The following is an 18,943-nucleotide window of genomic DNA, read 5'->3' on the forward strand; positions in this document are numbered from 1 at the left end:
TGTTTTAAAAAAGTATAGCTGTTTGTTTCTCGATAAATCAGCATTAACCTTTCAACCAATGCAAATTTTTCTAACACAAAACGGCTTGTGTTAACCTGACAGATACAGTACATTCGTACAAAAGTTCACATATATACCTTGAACTGAAATCTAGTCATTGAAACCTAATTTATGAAGACAAACAGCATAGGAATAGGGTGAACTAAATTTTTGAAAAATTAAGTATTTGTAAGACCTACCTGTACTAGCCTACGATAGCTATACCTAATCCATAATATACTCTGACCTTCAATATTCATTTCCTATGAAGTTTTCTCCCTGGTTTTGAAAATTAAATATTTCATTGAACGGCTCTTCTTTAACTTGTTTTTTTTTTTATTTAATTTTTGAAAGTTTTTAAATTCATGCAGGTTTTGATTTTAGCTTACCGTACATGAATGATTAAAACAAAATTTTCATATAATTCTAGTTTCATTTGGTTAAATAGCTTTCTTGGAGCTTGTTTAATTTTATTTACGAACGTTTTTATTAGTAATAAATATGCGCAACTTACGAATTAACTTACGCAAGGAACTTTTATATTCAAATATTTTTAATACGTATATTAGAGGGTTCGCCCCCTAGTCAATACCTTGCTCTTTAAGCTAAAGTTCGAATTTTGTTCCAATTCTTTGAAAATGACCCCTTAATCACATATTCTGTTAATTAGAATAAATAGCTCTTATGAAACTTCTAAGAACTCTTTGGCTTAAAGAGTGAGGTATTGACTAGGGGGTGAACCCAATCATATACGTAATGTTTTCTGTCGTTTTAAGTTTTGATATTGCTCCTTACTTTCAGTTGAAAAACTTGTTTTTTTTATATAATTTCTGATCTTTTTAAAATAATGCTCGGAAATGTGGTGACTCCTTCTAATCAATGCCGCTTCCCCCATGAAAACTTCCTTCATGAAAAGATCCTCCCATATAACCCCCGACCCATCCCCCCCACTACCAGAAAAATTTCCCCTGAAAACGTTTGTATACTTCCGAATAATTAATACTATATGTTAACATTGGGTAAAGTTCATAAATTTCAGCCCTCCCCCCGGGGAGTTTGGGGGATTAAGTTATCGTAAAGGACATAGTTATCATATTTTCGACTATGTTGAACAAAATGCCTCTCTCAAAATTTTGATCAGGTGACTTTGGGAAAAAAAATGAGCGTTGGAGGTGGTCTAGTTGCCCTCTATTTTTTTGGTCACCTTAAAAAGCCACTAGAATTTTTAATTTTCGTTCTAAGGAGCCCTCACACGATATTCTACGACCACTGGGTCGATACAATCACCCCTGGGGAAAAAACAAAAGAAAAAAAACAACAAATAAACACACATCCATGATATTTCTTCTCGCAAAAATGCAAAATTCCACATTTTTGTAGATAGGAGCTTGAAACGTCTACAGTACGCTGAATATAATGATGTGATTTTCATTAAGGTTCTATAACTTTTAGAGGTTCTTTTTTCCATTTTTCGAAAATCAGCCTAATCTTCTCAGGTAACTTTTGATGGGTAGGATCAAACTTGATGAAACTTATATATTTGAAATCAGCGTTAAACCTGATTCTTTTGGTGCATCTATTGGTATCAAAATTCCGTTTTCTAGAGTTTTGGTTATCATTGAGCTGGGTCATTCCTTACTTAAAGTTTGTTACCACGAACTGTTTGATAATAATTAACGGCTCATGTCAATTATGGCTAGTTTCTCAGTTATTTCCTGTGTATGGTTACGAAAAGATTGCAAATAAAAATATAGAATACGGTCTTTGACACCTCGGTAGAAATACTTCGACCCAACTGTTGAACTTCTGTGACACAACCTTGCAACAATAATCGGAAAAAAATTTGGCGGATGACGCAAAATTACTATTTTTGGGTCAAAATACAAATGCTAAATAAAGTAGAAGGGTGAATAAATATTGTAGGGATATGATGAATTCTCCTTCTCCCAAATTTCTGCCACTAGTAGTGTAACCCAAGAGTTAACGTCATTAAAACTTAAAAACATAGCACAAAAATAGACCAATGTAATCAAAGCATGCTTTTTGACAGAAATACAGAACAGTAGTTTTTTTTGTTATAGTTTGTTGCAAACCTATGACATGGCAGGGCTGTATCCAGGATTTCCGATCAAAGAATAGGGGTAAAAAATTACCCTGTAAAGGGGGTCTATTAGAAAAGGTGAGTGATTATCAAAATTTCCTGTGGAATTTCAAAAAAAAATGTTTTCGTTAATTTCGGACTAGCGAAACAATTTTTTTCGGGGGAGGGGGAAGAGTTCAAACCTGATGGCCATAAGCCCCCAGCCCATGAATAAGATAATGATGTTTATGCTTTGTACACTTTTCCCCGCCTGAAAAAGTGCTGTCATACTTGAAAAAGTTTCACCAAGCTTTGCAGAGCTCCAATACACTGTGTTAAGCCTCACCACGGTTGGTGCAGCGTCGTCACGCTTGGCACATTTTCGCCACACTTCGAACTTTTGGTATGGGGCTCTTGGTGTACATGATTCTTTGAGTCAGCTACCCCTTGGTAAAATACCTTTTTCCATTTGAGTTTGGGTCAAATTTCTCTGCTAGTAGATTTTAGGGGTGAAAGAAAACTTACAAAATGCTTCATCATACCCAGGCTACTCTAGCTTTTCATTAAGGGGTGTACTAAAGCTGATATAGAATGCTTAAAATATTGTTGAAAGATGTTTTTGTAAAATATAAAACAATCAGGAATCAATTTTTGACAGCTAAGCAATTGTGGTAATAATTCAAAAAGCATAATGTAGTTGTACAGAAAAAATAAATGAAAGAAGCTTGATACATGGGAGACTAAAGGTCAGAAAAACCTCCTGCATGCCTTCCTCAACCTGTTAATCTTTTTTGTATTCTTTAATGTGTTATACTTCATTTAGAAAACATTAAAGTGATCTTTTATACGCTTAGTGGGCTACAAAAGATTGAACTGTTTTCCTCACAGCACCTTAGCTTTTCTGGTCCTTGAAAGGACCATATGCTGTTTTTTTTTAACTTTGATAATAATTTTTTCATTACTTTTTGAACATTCCCGGTGGGAGACACTTGTGCCAAATCCTAACCCATTATGGGGTACCACTTCCATGTTGAACATGCGGTAATGAGAAGCATTCTGACACCGTTCTCTGTCTAATAATAGATGGTCATGGATGTATAGGTCTTGTCTGGCGAACCATCCGGCAAAGGTTCTTTTACCTAGTTATGATTAGCCTCCTCTCCTGCATTGGCAATGTATATGAGAATGTCTCTAAAAAAGACATTTTACCGGTTCCTGGAAACAAATGCTCTTCTATGCGAGAAGAGGACTTGGGATTTAGGAAATTTAGAGTTTAGGAGAAAACGCCCAACATCAGGCTGCCTAGCTGCCCAGTATCAGGAGTAAATCGAAATTCTGGCAAAACAGGCGATATTAGGCTATTGTCATTCAACATTGCCAAAGCTTTTCACAGAGTATGGCACCTTGATCTACTAAAGAAACTCCATCGATGTGGTGTTCGAGAGTATCTGTTAAGAGGGATTGAGAGCCTTATTTCAGATCATTCACTGTGGGTTGTCCTTGACGGGTCTATTTTCCGATAATATTCAGGGAAAACAGGGGTTTCTCAGAGCAGTTTTTGGGACATACACTCTTCCTTATCTACATCAATGACATAGGAAGCAACCTTGAAAAGCCCCTGCATCACTTTGCCGACGATACCACGACAAACTCAGTCATCCTAAAAAACCAAGATCCAACACAAACCTACCTTTCTTTACAGATGGCCCCGCATACAATCGAAAAGTGGTCTGCTACATGGATGATGAAATTTAATGTATCGAAAACACAGGAATTTTTTACTATCCGATCAAAAGTGCCGCGTGAACAACCCAGTCTCATTTTCAAAATGAAACTTTAAAGAAATTTGACGAGCTTCGTCTACTGGGGATTTATTTCTCTAAAGATATCTCTTGGAATAACCACCTTGATTGGGTGAGACCCTCTTGTACAAGAAAGCTCGAAGTCAATCTTCGCTGCAATAATTTTCTTCCATTCAGCTAGATTAACCCACTTTACAGGTCGTGTATCCAACCCTCGGCTGAAATGTATGCCCGCTATATGCTGGTGCCCAGAAAATGCTGTTAAAACCACACCAGAAGATCCAGAATAGGACAAACAGGGCGGGATGCGGCTCTACACATGACTCATTTCAGCCTCTAAATGAAAGGTTTGATGTAGCATCGATGGGAGTTTTCTTCAAGTATATGGATTGGCCTCCCTTAAAAGAGCTCTTTCGCACTGTTTTCTCCTTTGTCCAACTGACAAGGCAGGCGCGAAGGCATACAGCTTGGTCCAATTATCTAAGGGAGGACATCCCCAGAACCAAGTACTAGAGGAAGAGCTTCATCCGGTGTTGCACTTCAATCTGAAACGATCTTCCTGGGGATGTTATTCTTTGAAATCCCTCCGTTAGTTCCTTAAAAAGAAATTTCAACAGAAATTTAAAAGCTTTGAGGTTTCAAAACAAAGTAATTGAATAGTGACATATTAGATAGTTTTAAGCACCTGGTGCCGTGAACATAGGAATAAAACAAACTTTACCTTATATTTAGCGAAAAATATATTTGGGAAAATATACCTTCTGATTTCCATGTCTGTAAATTTGTGCTTTATTTTTTTGAGCAGCGAAAAAAAAACTTAAAACAAAATATATAAACAAGTTTAAGAGTGCCGAAGAGCAGTAAGGGGCAAAATAGTCTAAATTATAGGCTGTCCAAAAGGTTCAAGGTTTAATTTTAAAATATCTGTACAAAATAGACATCAATTGAGGGTAAACGCCGGAGACACAAGGTTGAATGACAAAAACCCGGTACATTTATCGGAATAAACCTGTTTGACAACAAAAAAATAAATAAGAGTTATTCCATGGCTCACCAATAGACGGGCACCCACCCCACAAACCCACCGACACCGTGCAAAGATCCACCGAAAATACCAATAAAAAAACAGCGGGCGAATAAGGGTAACCGATGACCGGCATCTCACAGAACAAAACACTCAACAAAACAATACCCAGTTTTTCAATATATTATTAATCCTTAAAATTATTTATTAGGATAGAATGAAGTTGCTTTTTTATATTTGGAATAGATTTTCTGCAATAAATAAATGGTAGATAAAGACACCATGAACCCGTGATTGAAAATAATGGCGAGAACCGTGATCTCTCCGTGCTTAAATTTAGGTGCTGAATGTTCCATTTATGTCGGGTTTCATAAGAATGGGCATGTTTCACAGGAAAAAAATTATTCAAACGAAAGTACGTAGGTAGTTCCGACCGGTCATATTTTACCTTAAATAAAAAAGAATTAAGGGTGAATATCTGTGAAACAGGCAAAATATTAGTTAGAAGATATAGTGTTTCAGTTTTCTTCTTATTAGGATACGAAGACGGTGATGGTAAATATTTCTTTTAAGTTAGAAGAGCCTGGTTTTGAAGAATTTGTATCGGTTTTACATGACATCTGAATGTTGCCAAATATATCAGAGGACAATACGTAAGATGGGAATGAACCAACGAAAAATAAATTAAACGTAGGATTTCATATGGAAAAAAATGCTGAAACCTTCGCATTGTACCAACCCCTTGAACATCTTTAACCCATAATCTATTACAATATTCTTTATATGACAGATTTTCATCAATAACAATACCCAGATACCGGAACGAAGTTACCCTTTGAATTTGAATATTTGTAGCATGATCAAAGATTGTTGAAATTCCTTGTGCATTCAGCCCATTTCTACTATAAATGATAAATTTGGTTTTTGATGCATTTAGCGACATACGATTAGCTATTAGCCATACAAGAAGTTGTGAAAATACGATTTGCAGCTTCTCATTGAGATCCTCCCTCCGAATGTCCAGTAAGTGATGATCCGGTATCATCAGCGAAAAGAACATTCAGACCAATGTTTTCTGTCGCTGATGGAAGGTCATTTATGTATATTATAAAAAGCAGTGGTCCCAGGATTGAACCTTGCAGGACACCAATACTTGACAACAGACATGGATCCGAAATTGTGTCGTTGATCATAGTCACTTGGGAGCAACCACTTAGGTAAGATGCGATAAAATCGTGTGCTGGTCCTCGTATCCCACCATGGTTTAATTTATACAACAATATTTCATGGCGAATCAAAGACCTTCTCAAGGTCCAAAAATATACTCGTCGGGATCCATTTCTTGTCCAGACACCCGTGAATAAATTGTACCTTAGTTAAAAGGGTCGTATCCAGGATTTTTGTTCGGGGGGGGGGCTACTCGATTTTTTCCCGTGGACTTTGTCTAACATCCTCGAGCAAAATTACGTTACCTGGAGACCGTTAGTCCGCCCCTTGCGAACGAGGACGCGTCCACTAGGCATACTTTCGTATCTATTTGGGGCATTTTTTTTTATTATAATAACGCAAAAACAAGACAAGTATTTACATGCAGTTAAATACTACAAGCTATTTTCTTTTGCGCAAAAAGAAGCCAAATAGTAGGCTAGAAGTAGTTTATATATTTTTTAGTTTTTTTTTAGCTTAAAGTAAGGGCGAATATCTATAAAACGAAATCCAGCGACGATTTTTCTTCCCTGCAAAAATGTCGATGACCTTGTCAGGGCAGATGTCAACGTCCCTGGCCACTCAATCGTTCTTCTCCTGTTGAATTTCTCAGCCAGGTTTTGAGCCTTCTGAGCGTTGAGAAACTTCTTTCCTGAGTCGCAGTGCTGACAGGTAACATCGCAAGAACAGCCAGAAGAAGAAAAACATTTGGAAAAAAGGTAGCGTCGCATGCCTGAAGCGAAGACACAGCACAAGTAGGCCTCTTTGATACCAGAACATTCTCCCACTTGATGCGCCATAGCTCAATTTCTTGCTTTACACAGTCTGGCTCGGGAAGAATATCGCCATACAATACAACCAATTACTCCAGTTTTAATGCCTTCAGATCGACAGAAACAATTTTGGCAGGACAAAGGACGCTAAGATTTGACAGCATTTTCTGGTGAAGCACAAATCGTTGTTTCAGCACGGAAGTGAAGTGGTCCAGAAAAGGAATAAAGAGCGAGGTTCTAAATAGTGGTTGAGAAGGTCTAGATCGTCTGCGTGCATACTCCGGCCACCTTTCGTCCTTGGACGAGTCATCTCCAGTCCTAAGTCGCTGGCAAAACGCTGAGCCTCGTTGAAAATAGACGTGAAAGCAATAGCAGCATTTCCTCGCATTTCCTTTGTTTTTGAAAGGACAGTTTCCACGTGCCTGCATGCAGCTGCCAAATCACACTCAACTGACTGAAGAGTCTTGCACAATGGAAGCTTAAGGCAGAAAAGCTCTTTGATCACATGGAGACACACAACAAATTGCGACTGGTTCATCCTGTCCAGTAACTGCGCCACTTTTGCAGAAGTTTCTGCATGTCCGTTCTCTTCAAGAGCTTCCAGCGATCACAGGATTGGTCGGTACAGCTTAAGAAAACTTACGACTGAATGGTGGCGCAGCACCCATCTTGTTTCGCAGAGTCCGGTTAAAGTATGTTTCCTCGAATCCGATAGTATTTCGTTTATCTTCTCTATTAAATACTGTGTCCTGAGTGGGGAAGTATGGTAAAAACTGCAGACTTGTGACAATACACAGAAGAAATGCTTAAACGCCAGAATAGAGCATACAGAAGAGATGACCAAGTTGAGACTGTGCGTACTACAATGTACGTAAAGCGCCTTCGGATACTTTTCACGTATAACAGCCTGGACACCCCTAAGATGCCCACTCATCGCTGCTGCACCGTCATATCCTTGACCAACCATCTTGTTCAGATTAAGACCAAGGCTTTCAAGAAATTGCAGGATTGATGAAGCCAGACCTTGCCTAGTCAAATCAGAAACTGGGGTAAAACCAAGGAAGTCCTCATGCAAGTTCCCTTTGAAAGTGCAGCGGACGCAAACAAACAGCTGGTCGGTATTCGAAACGTCCACCGTTTCATCGGCAAGTACCGAAAAGCATGGACTTGCGTTTACTCTTTCCACAATAGACCGCTGAAGAAGCTCCCCGGATGCGGCGATAATACCATTCTGGATGATGGAAGAAACATATGTGGCATTTCCAGCCACAGAAAGAAGGTGGTTCTTCAGAACATCGTCACCGTGTCTCACCCTCATTCGCAGTAGTGCTCGGAAGTTGCCATCGTTGTGAAAAGGTCTTGCACTCTCTTATACCATACCTCGATCGCCCATTAATCCTAATTTACTATGCAAGGTCAAGTGAACATGGGGTTACCTAATTGCGTAAGCTGATCAGAGCGCATATTATTAACCCTAATTTACTATGCAAGGTCAGGTGAACATGGGGTTACCTAATTGCGTAAGCTGATCAGAGCGCATATTATTAACCCTAATTTACTATGGAAGGTCAGGTGAAAATGGGGTTACCTACGGTTACCTAATTGTGTAAGCTAATCAGAACCGTTAACCCACAAAATGCAATACGATTTAGTGTGGGAGCATATTTTTTTCTGGTAAGGTTTTGTCTTTACAGGTATTTTCTAGACTTATTTTCGACTCGGTAAAAAATTTCGGTGGGGGGGTTCAAACCTGGTACCCACCCCCCACCCCTAGATACGGCCTTGATAGTTAATATAGCATCCTGCGTACTATGCTCTTTTCTAAATCCATATTGTGTTTTTGAAAAATAATCTTTTGAACCAAGAAAATTATACATTCGATTACAAAAACGTCGCTCCATTAGTTTAGAAAAACCCGAAAGAATAGAAATGGGTCTATAATTCGAGCAATTAGTCCGGTCACCACTTTTATATAGCGGTAACATTTTTGCTTTTTTGAAAGAATCCAGAGAAGTTCCCGATCTAAATGACAGATTTATTAAATAACACATAACTTTATTAATACTAGGTAAAATGGCTTTAATAATATTGGTCGACGACTCATCAATTCCCGGGAAATTTCCATTATTTAAAAGCTTAACAACCTTAGCAAGCTCCTCCTCTGTTACCGGAGTTAAAAACATAGAATTCTCAGAAGGACTTCCTAGGTAGTTAGGATAATTAAACTGCCCATGGGGACATATAATTCTGGAGCTTTTTAGCTATTGACTGCCCGAACGACACGAAATGCAAATTTATATAATTTGCCATTTCTAGTTCCCTTTCAATTGTATTACCATGGGCATCCCGTATTTTTGATGGTGAAGAAGACGTCCGCGATCGATTTAAATATGAGTTGATTAGTTCCCAAGTTTTCTTTGGGGACTTACTTACTTCATTGAGAGAACCGAAATAAAATTTCATTCTAGCATTACGTATTATTTTTGAAATTAGGTTTTTATAGTTTTTGAAGGTTTTTCTATTTTCTTCACTTGGAAACGATATTAAAATTTTATAGAGATTGTTTTTATGTTTTATTGACGTCAAAAGGGCTGGCGATATCCATGGTTGGATGGGTTGATTATATTTCCGTTTTCTTTTTTTTACTCTTGGGCACGACTCATCAAGTGCAGCATTAAATCCTTCTAAAAAATAATCCGTCGCAGAGTTTATGTCATTAGCATTAAATATAGGAGACCAATCAGTTAAATTCAGTTTATCCTTTAAACATACTAGATTTTTTTTATTAATAATCCGGGTTGCTGTTTCTGGTGATTTTATTTTATGAATCTAGTATCTCACATCAGAAAAAAAAATCATTGAAATCCGTCAGAACAACCTGTGAAGACGTGGCTGGTGTTGTTAAAAATATGTTGTCAATGAGAGTTGCACTATTCGATGCAACACGGGTTAGAATTGTGCACAGAGGAATTAGGGAATTCGATTTCATTAATGTAATAAATTCTGTTGTATAGGTATTTTCTTTAATTTCCAGTAGATTTATGTTAAAATCCCCCATAACCACAACATCCTTATCATTCAAAGATGCTAGTAAAGACTTCAGAGACTGCAAAAAAGCGGTATTGGGGCCGACGGGGGCTTATACACAACACAAACTTGAATTTTTTTTAGTCCCAAGCCGACATTCAACAGCCAGTATTTCACACACTTTTTCAACATTATATTTTTCCAGTTCTGGCAGTCGCTCAAACTGCGCTCCACCATTCAAAAATAATCCAAGGCCACCTTTTTCATGGACTAGTCAATTCTTATCAATGAATTTATATCCCAGGATTTTCACATTATAATTTGCCTTAACATTAATAAATGTTTCACAAATCCCCAAAATGTCAATTTGATTTGCTGGCAATAAATTTGTTAGTTCATCAATAGAACTCATGAGTCCTTGTACATTCACAAACCCTATTCGCAATGAATTATCTTCAAGTCTGTTTATTTCATCAGGAGAAACGTACGATGACGGTTTTATTTTAGAAAAAGTGATGTTTTCTCTTTGACAAAATACATGAAAAGTTTCAGAAAGTAAAGATAGGTTAAGGGGTTTCCCATCCAAAGCAACCAGTCTATCGTCCCCCCCCCCCGCACCCGCAAACTTTAAAGTAAACTAAATAATATTCGAAAGATCCCACCCCGCGCCAGTATGCCCGCGTGATAAGGAGCCCGTACCACTGCCGAGTCATGAAAACCTATTATGCTTATCATCCTTCGAGAAAACCTAAGTTGAGAAGGTATAAGTAGAACAGAAATAATTGAGGTGGAAATAATCAACATAAACTTGAACCGAGCTAGCCTAAATAACACATAAAAATAAAAAATCAACATATCTCAAACACAAAAACGAAACAATTATCAATCTACAGCGGGATTGATCTAACATCTATACACTAGTCAACTTTAATATTTCTTATGCTTTTGCCCACTGCGACTCAGAATCCGATTTATACTCTAGCCAGAGTTTAACCCCTTTTTGTTTCACTTGTGTGAGTTGTGCGGATCCATTCTCTTGCATCTCCTTACCCTTAGACAGTAACTCGTTTCTACCAGAGTTTAATTTGGGTGTGCAAGTCCGTTCAAATCCGGACCCCAGTTCCTTTCAGCTTCGATATTGAGCTGAAGATTGATAGAATATCTTTTTTTTTTTGTCGACACTTTTACGAAAACTGGATGGGATCGGCTTACGGCTAGACACATTTGACTTCTGAGGCACCCGGTAGTACTGTGATATTTGGATTTTATCCGTTATTTCCATTTTTGATGTCGGTAACGTAGACAATTCGCGAGAACTTTCTTTCGGTTTTTCTCTTTCGGTAATCCGAAGATGATTAAGTTGAGTTTTGGTCTTTTATTTTGATTTCCAGTTGCGTTTCGATTGTATCCAACTTTGACTTTTGCTCCTCAAGCTGGCTTTCTAGATTAGCAATCTTCGCATCACGAGACTTCGATTCATTTTTCAATGTCTGAACCTCATCCGAAATCGAGGACAGTGTAACAGCAAACTCTTTTTGTTGGTTAATTATGAGATCCAGTTTTTTCCCAGTTCCTTCATTCCATCATCAAACGTTTTCTGGCTGACTGATGACATATTTCTTTAGCTATAAAATCCGCTCTCAGGTGAGATTTATGTTAACATTTAGAGTTTTATCGAATACAGACTTACAGGCAAGTATCTAAGCAGTATCCAAATGACAGAGACTGGTCTAAGACAGGTATAACTAGTCAATCAAGTTCACTCGTTGAATGATAGATCGCTATGTCTCTAATTAAAAGATTCTGACGTCACAGCTATAACAATTCATTAATAAACCCTAGTGGTCAAACTTGTTGGTTACGCAAGCTAAGCTGTTGAGATTTTAAGCATGTGTTTTATCCGACTGAATTGAAACTTATTTAGCTGTTAACTCTATGAACTCTAATTCAATACTGAACTGTAATTCAATACTAAAAACGACGTAGATAATTTCGGAGACCACACTGCCTTTCCATGACGATAAATAAAAGTTCAAATAGGGATAAAATCCTTTTAATAGACAGTGAAATAGAAATTCACAAAAATACCAGATATTTCGGTCACATATACAGTGACCGTCATCAGTAGTAAAACTATGTGACCGAAATATCTGGTATTTTTGTGAATTTCTATTTCACTGTCTATTAAAAGGATTTTATCCCTATTTGAACTTTTATTTAATACTAAAAACGTGTCAGCACTTGTCCCTTCATTAAGGTTTGATGTTTTTGTTATATTAATGTCTTTATATATTGTGTTCTTGTGCTTTTCTGTCCTTTTCTGCACTATCTTTATGTTTTACTCCACCATTTATTTATTTTATTTGAATGGGTAATAAATAAGAGCATTATTCTTAGAGAAACTGAAGAAATGTTTCACTTGTAGATCAGTGAGTCAAAAGTACACCTTTTGAACAATATATATATATATATATATATATATATATATATATATATATATATATATATATATATATATATATATATATATATATATATATATATATATATATATATATATATATATATATATATATATATATATATATATATATATATATATATATATATATATATATATATATATATATATATATATATATATATATATATATATATATATATATATATATATATATATATATATATATATATATATATATATTTATATATATATATATATATATATATATATATATATATATATATATATATATATATATATATATATATATATATATATATATATATATATATATATATATATATATATATATATATATATATATATATATATATATATATATATATATATATATATATATATATGTATTTTTCATTGTAATTTTTATTAGAATGTGTCCTTATCCCTCTCCTTTTTTAGGGTCAATATGTTCACTCCATGCAGAAAGCCGTAATTTCGATCCCAATCGACTAACTTTAGAATATTTACCCTATGAAGACCAGCAGCAAAGAGTGCCGTTTCAGCAATTCTGGAATTCCATTCATCCTCATAGCTCTATTAGCCCAAGTTCTGAAAATTTCCAAAACTCAAATATGTTTCGTCAGCCATACAGTACACAAGAGTACTCTAGTCCAAGTCGTCAGCAATTACAAACTTTCGGGCAGCCCAATTTCCAGAGTGTAGTGGATACGTTTCCGTCTATCTGGAATACCGCCCAGTTAATATCTTCAGGGCCAAGTGCTGGACAAGGGCAATCATTTTCTGGCCAACGAAGCCCATCTCAGCTTAGATTTCAACGGTATCCTGAACAAAATAATCAAAATTTTGCTGGTATACCCGGCCAAGATTATAATAACCAAATGCATTCCATTCCAAGCTATCAAGGTACATTTTGTTTTTCCATCACTCTGTGATTTGGAGCTATAAATAAAGGGAGAGACGTAGGCTTATCTAATGCATCACAAAAACGGTGCCTATGTAAACTATGTAGTATGTACAATACGTTTTTTTTACCGAGGCACTTCGTATAGATGAGGTCGTCACAAAAACTTAGAAAGAAGCTCATTCAAATAGAAATTGAAAGTTTTAGTTCCCTTTTCAAGAGTCAAAAGTCACTATAGGGCAATCAGCTCTCCTCCTGCGACTCTTTATTTCCCAACTATACCCGATAAAAAATTTTAAACATTTTGTTCAATGTAATTAAAGATCCAATGATTATATTTCTGAGAATGTAAGCCACCAAAATCTTCGGGTAAATGGCTGTAAATCATATAATTTACCCATTGATTACAGACATCATTTTTTACAAATAGTATTTTTCCACTCAAGAAAAATGGGGTAGTTTGATTTTTGGTGTCCCCAAAGACTAAGTGTATACAGGTGAGGCCTCATGAGAGTGCTTTCAAGAGTGCTGAACCAAATCAAAATATACTAAATGTATGCAGGTTGTCAAAAGGGAGTAGCTTAGGAATTACTAAAGGTATTAAATTGGAACTTTCAGAGAATGACAAGGGGATGATCTATTAACCAAAAAGGCAATATTTGCACGCTAAAAGTTCTGCAACTACTGTTACTACTACTATGACAATTGCTATAACTACTACTTTGGCTACTATGACTACTACCATAACTACTATAACTACTAAATAAGTAGGAAATAAGTAGTATCTATAACTACTACTTTGGCTACTATGACTACTACTATAACTACTATAACTAAGTCTAAAAATTATCATATTACTAAGTAATTTGCTACCTACAAAGACCAGACATAGTAGATAGGATAAAGATAAAGTTTAAAGAGAATTGAGCAGCCAAAGGGGAAAGGTAAGATGAGTAATAAAGGTAAAGGAAATGAAGTGAAGGGATAAGGAGACATTCTACCTATTAGTATTTTTTTGTAAAGGTAGAGTTTTTCATTTCTTTCTCTTTTTTTTTTTTTTTTTTTTATATTATTATTTTGGGGGATGGGGGTAAAAGTAAATTATATATCGGGGTAAATAGAGGTTGATGAAAAAGGATTTGAAAAGTGTAATTTAAGGTCACGATGGAAGGGGTGCCCTAAGGGGGAAGGGCATCCTGAGATATCGGATGAACCTAAATGGTATATGAAATTTGAAATGTAGTATACCTCTATTTTTATAACCTTATATATTTTGGAATGCTAAATTTTATATAATTTTAATTTTTGGATTTTTTTTTTTTTTTTTTTTTTTTTTTTTTTTGAAGAAGTTTTTTTTTTCTTTTTTTAAGAAAAGAGTAGGTGACATTAAATAAATTATGAGATATTGTTAAAGAAATTTTGAAAGTCACCGAGAGGAGAGGAGGTGGGAATAAAATTTAATTATTAAAAAAAAAAAAAAAAAAAAAACAAAGACCAGACTAATGCCTCGATAATTACCACTCACTTTTATCACCTTTCTTATAAAGTGGTCTAATTAAGGTTTTCCTAACATAGTTAGGTACTTCCCCTTTTCCAAAAATCATATTCATAATCTTCAATAACTTATTTCTAACCTCACAGCCACCATATTTAAGAAACTCATTTACCACCCTATCAGCACCTGGAGCCTTCTTATTTTTTTATCCTTTTAGTACTGTTGCTAATTCCTCCTCACAAAGCAAATCTTCCTTCGCATCCATGGCATCACAAACTTTTTCATTTTCCTCTATATTTTTTCCTGCAACTCTGTCTCGGTTAAGCAAGTTCTCATAATGTTCGGTCCATCTCTCTTTAGTTTTCTCCCTATCGCTAATTGCGACCCCATTCCTATCTTTAACTGGGACAAGTCAAGATTGACTACTCCCTCTCAATTTGTTACCGTGTCAGTACAATGTTTTACTATTATGCCGTCTAGCTGCATCTTCCAGATCCTCGACAATTTTATCCAGGACCTCCATTTCACACCTCCTTAGTTCATATTTTAATGCTTTCTCCAGTTTCTTTACATTTCTTTTGTTTTCATATGATCTATCACTCAAGTAATTCTCGTACAAGTGCTTTCTCCTTTCTATGAAACATAAAGCTTTTTCACTAATATTCTTAGCTGCAGTTCTAGCTTTCTTCCCTAATACACCTTCAGCAACTTCACAAATTATTTTTCTAAAATTATTCCAACCATCTTCCAAATTATCAAAATTTAAACTCTTAAGTTTAGTATTCAACTGTTCCTGGAAAGTTTCTCCCAAATTATCATCCTGGAGTCTACCAACATCATAACTTCCCGGAAGTTAGTTACTTTTCCGGTACTACAACTTTAAATTAACCCTTGACACTACTAGATGGTGACCTTTACTTTTAACATCAATAACAGGACTCCTATATACCCTAGTATCTTGTATTGGTCCTGCCAGTCTTCGGTTTATTATAACATAATCAATAAGGTTTGCTGTCTTATTATCATGTGACGTTTGCTGTCTTACCATCACGTGAATACCATGTTAACTTGTGAGCCATTTTATGACCAAACACCGTATTGGTTATATCTAGATTGTTATGCCTACAAAATTGCAAAAGTCTGTATCCATTACTGTTTCCTTTTTCTACACCAAATTTACCTAGGCTTGGATACCATCTATCCCTATTTTACCAACCTCGTTATTAAAATCTCACGGTAATAACATCATATTTCTACCTGAGACCTTGTATACTTGCTCCTGTAACTGTAAGTAAAATTCATCTGAGTCACTAGAGTCTCCATCAGTTGGTTCCACAGGGGTATCTACTACTATAACTGACACCCTGAACTTTTTAGTCATAAAACGAGCAATTAGTATTCTATTATTAGTACCTTCCCAGCCTAAACAAGATTTAGCAGCTTTCTTATTCATCATGAGCCCCACTCCTAGTCTATGTACCCCATCCTTCCTGTCTGAGTAAACAAATTCTATATTACCTAATTTCATATTTCCTACCCCTGGGATATGAGTTTCTGAAACTCCTAATAAATCCAGTTCGAATCGTCTAAATTTGTCAGTCAAAATGTCAACACGATAGTCATTTTTTAATGTCATAACATTCCAAGTTCCAATTTTCATGTTCTTTAAATCATTGAAATTATTTTTGCCTCAGGAAAAGCAATGATCCCAGATACCAGTTCAGGATGGGGATTACATATCTTCTCAAGTCTGCAACGAAGTGCTTAAGCCGGCTTAGAACCGGACAGCAAGAAGTCCCTGGGACCTCCATGACTGGAGGCTTTGTGCAATCCTGGGCCCATCTTGGCCACAACATGGTTTTCAGCACTTGGCGATGCTCTTCTATCGACAAGAGTCAAAATCCTGCACAGACAATCTGAAGCCTATTACCTCCGACTCATTATATATTCATGCCTACAAATATTATACTACTACGAGGAGGCAACCCATAATAGATAAATTAGCTAGGAAGAGGTTTCCCGCGATAGTGTTCTGCATCACCATGCAATTTAACCCATTGCTGGGAGAAAGTTTGCAACTCATGGGACTTGTGGACAAACCAGTGGGCCCTTTTGAGTGTAGATTTGAGGGGCCTTCTTCCTCCTCCGCCTGTATTTATGACCCTGGGCGAGGGTCATAAATACACTACTTTGGCTACTATGATACTCATAACTACTACTTTCGCTACTATGACTAATACTATAACTGCTAAATAAGTAGGAAATAAGTAGTAGCTATAACTACTACTTTGGCTACTATGACTACAGCTATAACTACTATAACTACTAAATAAGTAGGAAAAAAGTAGTAGCTATAACTACTACTTTAGCTACTATGACTACTACTATAACTACTGTAACTACTAAATAAGTAGGAAATAAGTAGTAGCTATAACTACTACTTTGGATACTATGACTACTACTATAACTACTATAACTACTAAATAAGCAGGAATTAAGTAGTAGCTATAACTATTAATTTCGCTATTATGACTACTACTATAATTACAATAACTACTAAATAAGTAGGAAATAAGTAGTAGATATAACTACTACTTTGGCTAATATGACTAGTACAATAACTACTATAACTACTAAATAAGTAGGAAATAAGTAGTAGCTATAACTACTGCTTTTGCTACTATGACTATTACTATAACTACTAAATAAGTAGGAAACAAGTAGTAACTATAACTAAAACTTTGGCTACTATGACTACTACTATAACTTCTAAATAAGTAGGAAATAAGTAGTAGCTATAACTAATACTTTGGCTACTATGACTACTACCATAAATACTGTAACTACTAAATAAGTAGGAAATAAGTAGTAGCTATAACTACTACTTTGGCTACTATGACTACTACTATAACTACTATAACTACTAAATAAGTAGGAAATAAGCAGTAGCTATAACTACTACTTTGGCTACTATGACTACTACTATAACTACTATAGCTACTAAATAAGTAGGAAATAAGTAGTAGCTATAACTAGTACTTTGGCTACTGTGACTACTACTATAACTGCTATAACTACTAAATAAGCAGGAAATAAGTAGTAGCTATAACTATTAATTTGGCTACTATGACTACTACTATAACTACAATAACTACTAAATAAATAGGAAATAAGTAGTAGCTATAACTACTACTTTGGCTACTATGACTAGTACAATAACTACTATAACTACTAAATAAGTAGGAAATAAGCAGTAGCTATAACTACTACTTTGGCTACTATGACTACTACTATAACTACTGTAACTACTAAATAAGAAGGAAATAAGTAGTTGCTATAACTACTACTTTGGCTACTATGACTACTACTATAACTACTAAATAAGTAGGAAATAAGTAGTAGCTATAACTACTACTTTGGCTACTATGACTACTACCATAAAAACTATAACTACTAAATAAGTAGGAAATAAACAGTAGCTATAACTACTACTTTGGCTACTATGACTACTACTATAACTACTATAACTACTAAATAAGTAGGAAATAAGCAGTAGCTATAACTACTACTTTGGCTACTATGACTACTACTATAACTACTATAACTTCTAAATAAACAGGAAATAAGTAGTAGCTATAACTACTAGTTTGGCTACTGTGACTACTACTATAACTACTAAATAAGTAGGAAATAAGTAGTAGCTATAACTAATACTTTGGCTACTATGACTACTACCATAAATACTGTAACTACTAAATAAGTAGGAAATAAGTAGTAGCTATAACTACTACTTTGGCTACTATGACTACTACTATAACTACTATAACTACTAAATAAGTAGGAAATAAGCAGTAGCTATAACTACTACTTTGGCTACTATGACTACTACTATAACTACTATATCTACTAAATAAGTAGGAAATAAGTAGTAGCTATAACTAGTACTTTGGCTACTGTGACTACTACTATAACTGCTATAACTACTAAATAAGCAGGAAATAAGTAGTAGCTATAACTATTAATTTGGCTACTATGACTACTACTATAACTACAATAACTACTAAATAAATAGGAAATAAGTAGTAGCTATAACTACTACTTTGGCTACTAT

At 35.4% G+C, this 18,943-nt stretch overlaps 2 protein-coding genes across 2 annotated transcripts in view; one reads left to right on the plus strand and one right to left on the minus strand.

Annotated features, from left to right (window-relative positions):
- The window catches only part of LOC148945523 (uncharacterized), a 117,436-nt gene extending 113,307 nt beyond the window's left edge, over positions 1-4,129 (minus strand). Inside the window, exon 1 of the mRNA XM_089099069.1 lies at positions 4,025-4,129. The gene's annotated coding sequence lies outside the window, so the exon portion shown is untranslated. The remainder of the gene's footprint in view (positions 1-4,024) is intronic.
- The window catches only part of LOC148945524 (uncharacterized), a 56,458-nt gene that overhangs the window by 16,689 nt on the left and 20,826 nt on the right, over positions 1-18,943 (plus strand). The window contains exon 2 of the mRNA XM_089099190.1: positions 12,875-13,339. Within this exon, the coding sequence (XP_088955316.1) occupies positions 12,875-13,339 (465 nt within the window). The remainder of the gene's footprint in view (positions 1-12,874; positions 13,340-18,943) is intronic.

This window comes from Artemia sp. Qi Xiang Cuo, chromosome 13 (assembly GCF_049724085.1).
Source record: "Artemia sp. Qi Xiang Cuo chromosome 13, ASM4972408v1, whole genome shotgun sequence".
NCBI classification, from domain to species: domain Eukaryota; kingdom Metazoa; phylum Arthropoda; class Branchiopoda; order Anostraca; family Artemiidae; genus Artemia; species Artemia sp. Qi Xiang Cuo.